At 39.3% G+C, this 8,939-nt stretch overlaps 1 protein-coding gene across 1 annotated transcript; it reads left to right on the top strand.

Moving 5' to 3' along the window:
- The first annotated feature begins 707 nt into the window (after nt 1–707).
- Nucleotides 708–4,396, top strand: olig1 (oligodendrocyte transcription factor 1). The gene is made up of 2 exons (XM_084122734.1): nt 708–1,278; nt 1,699–4,396. The coding sequence occupies exon 2, from the start codon at nt 1,700–1,702 to the stop codon at nt 2,405–2,407; it is 708 nt and encodes a 235-aa protein (XP_083978860.1). The 5' UTR covers nt 708–1,278; nt 1,699; the 3' UTR covers nt 2,408–4,396.
- Nucleotides 4,397–8,939: the final 4,543 nt, after the last annotated feature.

Genomic DNA, 8,939 nt, shown 5'->3' with positions numbered 1-8,939 from the left:
GCCTCTCTATGAAACCCACGGAGGCAATGGGCGCTGGGGGCAGGGGATACGGATGTGAGCCCCCCGGCACCGCGCCACCCCATTCAACCCCCCACAAGCTGGAAGGAAGGACGGAGTGAGCGGGAGGGGGGCGGTGTTGCGGGTGGACACCAGGTTCTTTCTTTCCCTCTCTTTTTCATCTCTTCTCTCTGTCTCTGTGTCAGAGCAGGTGTCCCTTTCGGCCCTCTCTTCTCGCCCTCCCTCCTTTCGGTTGCCGTTTCTTTTCACACACACGTTCACAGACATACAGCTGACGAACATCCCAGCTCTAATCCATCACAGGCTGTCTTTTATAGGTCAGCTAGAAGCACACACAATTCCACACACACCAACACACTGGCAGGTTGTGTTCTGTTGCCCTGCAGGTGCCTGGCGTTGCGATTGCTCTTTTAAATTCTCTTTCCTGTCTGAGCCTACGAGTATGTGCGCATGGATGCCATGATACCATTCACCGGGACCGGGTGCCGCAACCTTCTTACCCTCCTCTCACCCCTGCGAGACAAACAGGAGATTCTATGTTCTCACCTCCCGCTCTCAACGTGAACAACATGCTTTCTGTTTACGTCTCTTCCTTCCTCTCACATTTAGAGGGAGGCTAAATGAAAGTGTGTCAATAGTTTGGTAAAAGAGACAATTGCACCGCTTATATGTTTTACAATCAGTCTTGCCCTGGGTATGTCCGGTGTGCCACCTGTGACGAGAATCATTAGGCCTTCTGTTTGTTGGCTCACTTGTTCATTTGCTTCCCCATTCAGTAGCTGAAAATCAATGTCACAATGTATCCTATGCATGCAAGAAAATGTCACAGTATTGCATTGAGATGAAGACATCATCATATCCAATTCAACAAACATGAGGCATGTGCTCACGATCCGGGTTTTTAACAGTTGGAAATGATGATCAAATCATTAGCATGGAGGGCAGATGAGGGGGCGTCAGGAACAGAAAGAGAGAGAGAGAGAGTGACAGAGTAACTCATTAGCTCATTATAGCAGTACTTCTCTCATATTCTTCCAAAAGTTAGGAGCGTGTTAGTTAGCCGCAGTTTAAAGATCTCTATAAAGGACAACTACAGTACGTGGACAAGAGAGCAAACCATCTAATTGAGCATTTAACAATTATTGTTTTTAAGGAAGATTAACTCATGACTAGAATATGGACTTGAAGAAGTGAACTGCTTTAATATTATTTGAGGAATCCCGGAAGAAGATCTGGAGTGTGTGGATCAAGAGCTTGAAGGTAAAGTCTTTGCCTACTAGAAAGACTGAGCAATATGACAACTGAACTTTAAAGAGATTATTCACCCAAAGATAAAAAATGTTGTAATCATTTACTCACCTGTAAGCCATTCCAAACCTGTATGACTTTCTTTCCTATTTTGAAAAATGTTCCATTGTTTTGTTGTGTTTTTTGACAAAGGTTGTTTTGGGCCCCATTGATTTTAATTATTTGGAAAAAAAAACAGTTCTTCACATTCTTCACAAAAGAAATAGTCATACATGATTGGAACGACATGAGGGTGAGTAAATAATGATGAAATTTTTTTTTTTTTTTGAGTGAACCGTAACTTTAATACATAAATCCCAAAGATATTTGCAAATCCCTCAATTTGATTTTCAATTACTTATCTTACTCATGTTTTCTCAATATTTTCTTCAGAATGCAGGCTGTGCCTGGTTTTAGATGCAGAGAGCAGGGCGAAGACTCTTTACAGCAACTCATGCCAAGAATGGTACGGGTAACAGGAGCAGGAGGACCGACCTCCAATGCCGTGGGTCTCCAGGGACATCTCAGATCTTCGAAACCCCCTCGTGAGCTTAGTGCGGAGGAGCAACAGGAGCTGCGGAGAAAGATCAACAGCCGTGAGAGGAAGAGAATGCAGGACCTCAACGTGGCCATGGATGCTTTAAGGGAAGTAATGGTACCTTACTCTTCTTCTCCCACCGGTGTAGGGGGAGCACTGCAGCACCCTTACCTCCCGACTGGAGCCCCTCCGACTGGAAGGCGCCTGTCCAAAATCTCCACGCTGGTGCTGGCCCGTAACTACATCCTGCTCCTAGGTTCTTCCTTGCAGGAGATGAGGCGTCTGCTGGGCGAGGTCAGCATTGGGATGGGTGTCAGTGGAACTGTACCACGTCTACTGCTGACAGGAGGGTGGCCATTTCTCACCGGGCCGGGACAGCTTCTGCTTTCCTCCCCTGAGCAGCAACTGGCTGTGGCAAAGTGCCCTCTCCTGCCTCAGGGTGCCCAGGAGGAGCCCTTGGCTTGGGGGTCAAGCAGCATGACGGAGAGCCTGGTGTGCCAGTGTGGGGTGTGCCGGACCCCACGGGTGGTGCATGTTAATCCCGCCACACGTTTCCCAAAGTGATTCCAACATGCCTTGGAGAAAGACTAAAAAAGAACAATACAACACAACATGCAGTTTTTTAATCTCTGAGCAGGATGAGGTGTCTGGTTATTTAATTTTTTTGTAACACTATACAATAAGGTCCAATTTGTTAACCTTAGGGATAGTTTACCTAACGATGTCATGATGTTTTTAAACCTGTTTGACTTTCTTTTGTACAAAATATTAGAAGAAAAAAGAAAAAAAGAAAAAAAGTCACAGGTTTGCAACAACATGATGAAAAATTTTCATAAACAAACTTGAGCAATTCTTTTACAGCACTTATTAATCTTGATTAATGTCAATTTCTACATATACTACTACATTTTTAACATTTCAAGTGGTTTAAACTTGAATGTGCAAATATGCATTAGCTAATGTAAACAAATTGAAACTTTTGGTAAAGTATTATCAGTTTTTATTTCTGCAAAATCTTCTAGCCTTAACTGTCTCCCATATTGTGTTTGCTTAGAATTAAACTAGTAATACTGAAACAGTGGGTGTGTGCCTGTTGTTTGAAACTAGTGCAAAAGTTAATCTTTAAACACATATCCTGTTTTTTTCCACTTGTTCTCTGTCAGAGTAAGCTTGTGCATGCGTGTGTGCATCCAAACGGATTGAAATAATTAATTGTGCACCCCTTTTGCAGCACAAGGACGAAGCCTTTCTTTCACCGCAGCCTTGCCTGAACCCACCCCATTCAACTCCCCAAACAAACCTCACATCAGCCCCATAATAATTAGCCCACACTCTTTCTCCAACCTCACCGTCTATAATCCACTCCCTCGTTCGCTGCTTGTCGAGGTAAATGCATTTACACGGGCCAGTGTGGCGCCATTCATTACTCTCTGTGAACAACACATTCAAACGGCCAGAAAATGTGTTTCTACCGAAGGAGTTCACTTACCTAAATTACAAACAACACCCTCTCCTGCACCCAAACTCTGACATCCACCCCTCCGAAGGCCGGGCAGTTGAAAAAAAGAAGAAGCAATTCTTTCAATGTCGGGGCACGGTGAAAGCCATGAAAGAGAGGGAAAAGCAATTCCATCTTGTGGATAGGGGTGCATGAATGAGAATGCAGATTATAATCATAAGAATAATGATAAAATACAAGGAATAATCGGCCCTGCAGCAAAAGGGGATTAGTCCGGCCAGGCGCGTGAAAGAGGGCGAGAGGCTGAATGGAAAGAGTCTGTTGCCCATCGCCCAGGACAAAAGGAGAGGTATATGCCATTAAGTGAGATTAGGGTTAATAGGCCTTGATTTTCTTACAAGGAGGTAAAAAAAAGAAAAAGAAGTACAGAGGGGGAGAGGTGGGACAGAGAAGTGGGAAAGATCAAAGTAAGACCCTCCGACTTAAAACCCTTCTCTTTGCGAGGACGCACACACTCACTTTAACTTGCCACCTCTTACATTTACATATAGCTGCCTTATGTCCGCTGACAACTTGAAGAGATTACCTCACTAATTTCACCTCACTTCAGTGCTTTTCTTAAAGCCATCTTCCCCTGTCGTACTCTCCTGAGGTGATAACTTTCTCTCTGATGATGGTAGGCGTATTGTGAGAAGAATGTAGGGGTCTGCTCTCTCTTTGTGTTCGTTCTTCAGCTCATCAGTGCAGCTAAATCCAGCCAAAACAAAGTGAGACAAAAGAAGAGAAAGTAGAACGGGGTGTCCTATTGTTCACCACTAAATGCCAATGTGTCCTGGTATACTTCACTGATATATGGCCCGACCAACCACTGTGTGTTGAAGAGAGAATATCTGACATCTGTACTGTGAATTTACAAAATTTCAGGCAAATCAATTTTCATGAACTATTTAATTAGAGGAAATGTTTGTAAACCAGTTAATTAAGTGTGTTAGGAATGTATGTACAAATTTTGATTCTTATGAAGGCTAAACTGGCAAAAATTTCCTCACAAATAAAGCGAACATGTTCAAATCTAAATGTATGGTGAAAATGAAGTGGTCTTCACTATTTTCGTGTTTTGCTTTAAATCAGCAGGTTTGTATCTAATGTTTTGGTGCCCAAAAATGTTTCCTGGAGTAAAAAAAAAAAAAAAAATCTAGCAAAATCTCTTTTTGGGGACTTCCTCAAAGGACATGGTTTTAAAAATACTAAAATAATTAATGTTAAAAAACTCAATACTTTTTCTTTTTATATTTTAAAAATGTAGCCTACATTTATTCGCTTTATTGAATAACAATAGAGGTCTAGCTAGGTAAACATGCAAATGTGTTAGTGTCCGAGACAGGCCAAGTTTAAGACTGATTGAGGGCCATCCATCCTTAGCTATGGGTGAAAAGATGAGTGTGAGAAGATCTCCACTCCTCCTTTCAGAGCCTCTGCACATGTCTCAGGATTTATTTCTCTACTCTTCGGGTTCTTTATTCCAGCAACCCGGCCAAAAAACACCAATCTCTTTGTGACTTATGAAGGGTTAGAGAGTCATCGATATATCACACACACACACACACACACACACACATTATGTAGAGTATTCTTAGCTGCGCATTAAACATCTTTTTCTGCGTTTTCGGCGACAGTTACGACGGTTGAGATGTTTTTAGTGTTTTAGTGTTTTATTTTCATATTCACTATATGCTATTACATTATTAGCTGGTAAGCACCACTCTTACAATTGATCATTCCTAAACTTTAATGTGCAATTTCTGTTAAGAACTTGAATGATGCCTTAAATGTTGCAGCTGACTTATTGAAAAGAAACTTAGGGAGGGTTCATGTACCTTGGGGTCAGTAAGCAACCACCCAAAACCCTAGCAACTAGTATTACCCACATAGAAACACCCTATGTAACACTAGGACCTTGAACACTCTAGCATCCTCATAGCAACACCCTAGTAACCATACAGAACATCTTAACTCACTCACCTTTTTTCCCCCAGAAAATTTACAAAATCTTTTTCAATCCTGCACTGTAAAAATATTTTATCAAGTAAGATAATAATGATTTGATCCAATTCAGTCATTTAATTACTATTTCAAATTAAATAATTTATTTAAAATAAAAATTATGACTAAGCTGACTTTGGTTAACTTACACTCACAAAAGTAATTTAAATAAAAATTATTTCAATAAAAAAACATTTTAAACCTTTTTTTGTGATTTTCAGAGTATTATCTTTTCAAGATCATATTCACAAAATCAAGGTTTTATCTCTTCTGCTTTCTCTCCCTCTCTCTCTTCTCAACGTGGGGAGTCTTGGAGATAGGAAATGCTGAGCCATAAATTGGAACATGTGAATGAAAGAGAGAGTGGGAGGGACGGGTGTAACAGGGGACCCCCTCTCCTCTTCCCACCCCTCTTATTTATCTCCTCGAGCATTAAACCTCCTGTATTCCCTCATCCCTCCACCCCAAAATTCCTGCCTACTGTTCTCCAGGCCAGATCAGCCCAGTACACACACTTTACTGGGCCCAGTAATGACCTGTGCCATTAACCCGCCGATCCTCTCACACCCTCTCTCTGTCACACACACACACAGTTTTATTGGCTTCCATAACAGCGTCTCATTACCCTTATGCCCCTGAAGACTGTGAGTGCTTCAGGGTGGTGTGGCATGGGAACAGTCAAACACACTCACATAGACATTAGAAAAGAGAGTTCAATGTCTTGCCAAAGATATCTGAAACATTACCTTCCAGACATGTTATTTTCGTTCAGTTAAGGCCTATTAATTCTGGTTTCTCCTGCGTACTACAAAATTATTGTGGCATTAAATAAAGTTGCCACAAGAAAGGTATTTGGACACTTAAGCCAAAAATGTATACATTTCATCGCATTACCAAACAAAATATAAAACCAAGTGGCATCTAGTCATTTTCTAACTAATCTCAAGTTCATTTTTGTGGTAAATTCGTTTTTTCATATTTACATGAACATGTTTCACTAGCATTTAACAAATAGAAAGTGTCTGAATACTTGGTGTCTTCATTTTGAAACATCTTTTCATTTCATCTTTTAAATATAATAAAATATATTATATTATATTATATTATAATAATATATCCCACTTGATATTTTATGTAATACAATGACAGTCACATATGTAATGTCTGACTAAAGTGTCAAAATATTTTCTATGCAGCCACTATATGCCACAAAACATATAGAAAAGAAAAAAAACCCAGAATGACCTAATATGTCATGGAAAAAGCATTTATAAATTCCTGAGTGCTAAGAATTAAGTTCTACGGTGCATTTTTGCATTCGGAGCTAGAATGCAGTCATGTTTCAGTTCTCATAAGAGTCTGTGAAGTGCAATATAAATACACACTCACTCGCACTCTTGGGACAGAGAGAGTTCTCTCCAGACTGAAGAGAAGAGCAAACATACACATACTCACAATCATTCTCTCTCACACACAGACACTGTTTGGGCTGGGTGTCCCTGTCGGCGTGGCAATGACCCAGTGGCTCTTAGTTTGACCTGTGCCCCATCACTGCCCTGGGGTCCAGAATGCCAGTTAACACATCACAGAGCTTTCTCTTTTCACACCCTCCCTTTATTCTTCTCTTCTCTTCTTTCTCTCCGACGTGTTCCTGCCCTTCTTGCCCCGCAGAGGCGGCCGCGCAGCTGACAGGGAACAGGCTTTTCTCTTTCTCTCTCTTTCCCTCTCTCCTCTGTTCCTTCTCTTTCTTTTTCCTCCTCTTTTCTGCTTAATTGAGTTGTTTGGCAGACGGGCTTGTCAACCCGCCGCCACAGCGTGGGGAGTCTGTGTGTGTGTATAGACACACACAGAGTGTGTGAGATGCTCTTTGTGCTCCACTAGACGGGTTAGTTTTTCACTGTTAGTGCTGCTTGACTAGATATTCCACAGAGCAATAGAGACAGAGAGCAGTAAGGAAAATAATATAAAAGTAAATACCCAATAAACAAATAGCTACATCAAATTCCATAAATTTTTACATTTTATACATCATATTTTAAAATTAATCTCTATTGTAAAGTATGGTGGAAAAACTGTATGAACTCTGGTATGTTGCCCATAACTACTATTACCATGGTAATTCCTGGTGAAATTGTGCTATTTATTGATATAAAAATTAATTAATGATTTTAAAGTGTGGTGAAATATTACCGGAACACTGTTTTTAAATTCTCTGACAGGCCATGGAAACTAAACTAAACTAAACTAAACTAAACTAAACTAAACTAAACTAAACTAAACTAAACTGCAGACATTTGATGATTTAAAAAAGCAAAAATGTGCTCATTATATAAATGAGTGGAAAGGTTATGTAAAATGTTGTAGTGTATTAAAGTTTCATCAAATGTATTGTTTCTTTTCTTTAAAATGGGCTGAGAAAAAGAGCCCTTAGCTCTTAAAGGGATAGTTCACCCAAAAATGAAAATTCTATCATTGTTTACTCACCCTCAAGTTCTTCCAAACCTGTATGAGTTTCTTTGTTCTGCTGAACACAAGGGAAGATATTTGGAAGAATGTTTGTAACCAAACAGATCTCGGTCCCCATTGACTTCCATAGTATATTTTTTTCCTACTATGGAAGTCAATGGGGACCGAGATCTGTTTGATTACAAACATTCTTCCAAATATCTTCCCTTGTGTTCAGTAGAACAAAGAAACTCATACAGGTTTGGAACAACTTGAGGGTGTAATAACTATAACTGTAATAACTATCCCTTTAACAGCTAAGCAAACACCATAAATATCTCCCTCATTTGAGTCAAAGTTCTTTCCAGATGATTCTAAGTGCAGTTATACTTCACCACAAGAGACTCGCAGGCATATCTGTTCAGACAAAAGATGAAATAAAAGTGCTCAGTAAACACTGTATGTGTGTGTGTGTGTGTAGCCTATTAACCACATGCATGTGATGCCTCCTAATACATATGTAATATACATTCATTCAGTTTAATTTCACAACAAATAACTGAATATTTTTGTGAAAGCATGATTTCAGTTTTAAATTGGGTTGGTCATCTTATATGCCATTACAAAATTGAACATTTAGTTACACTTTACAACGTTAACATGTATTATGCAGTAACAATGAAAATGGTATTTTTCCGAATTTACTGAAATCTTGGTTAATGTTCATTTAAAAATATACTATTGTTCATTGTACTGTAGCCATTGTCAGTTCATAATTAATTAACTTTATCATTTAACAGCTTTTAAATGTTAAAAATGTATTAGTATAAGCAGAAATTAACATTAACTAGGATTAATAAATGCCGTAAAAGTATTGTTCATAGTTAGCTTATGTTCCTTTTCTACTAACTAACTAATGTTGAAATGTAGAACCTTATTGTAAAGTGTAACCTTAAAGTGTTAATCTTATTGTTAAGTAATTTATGGAAACTATGAGCCAATTATTAAAATAAAATCTGAATATAGGTATATGCACATATTAACAATGCAAAGTATTGACATACCCAGGTGAAAAAGACGTACTATTAAATATATAAAAAATGTACTTAAGTATATTTTTAGTACAATACAAATATACTTTAATGCATT

Source organism: Abramis brama (assembly GCF_963993115.1).
Source record: "Abramis brama genome assembly, chromosome: 8".
Taxonomy (NCBI): Eukaryota; Metazoa; Chordata; class Actinopteri; order Cypriniformes; family Leuciscidae; genus Abramis; species Abramis brama.
The sequence above is the reverse complement of the archived record's forward strand: the minus strand, read 5'-3'. Positions and strand labels throughout refer to the sequence as shown.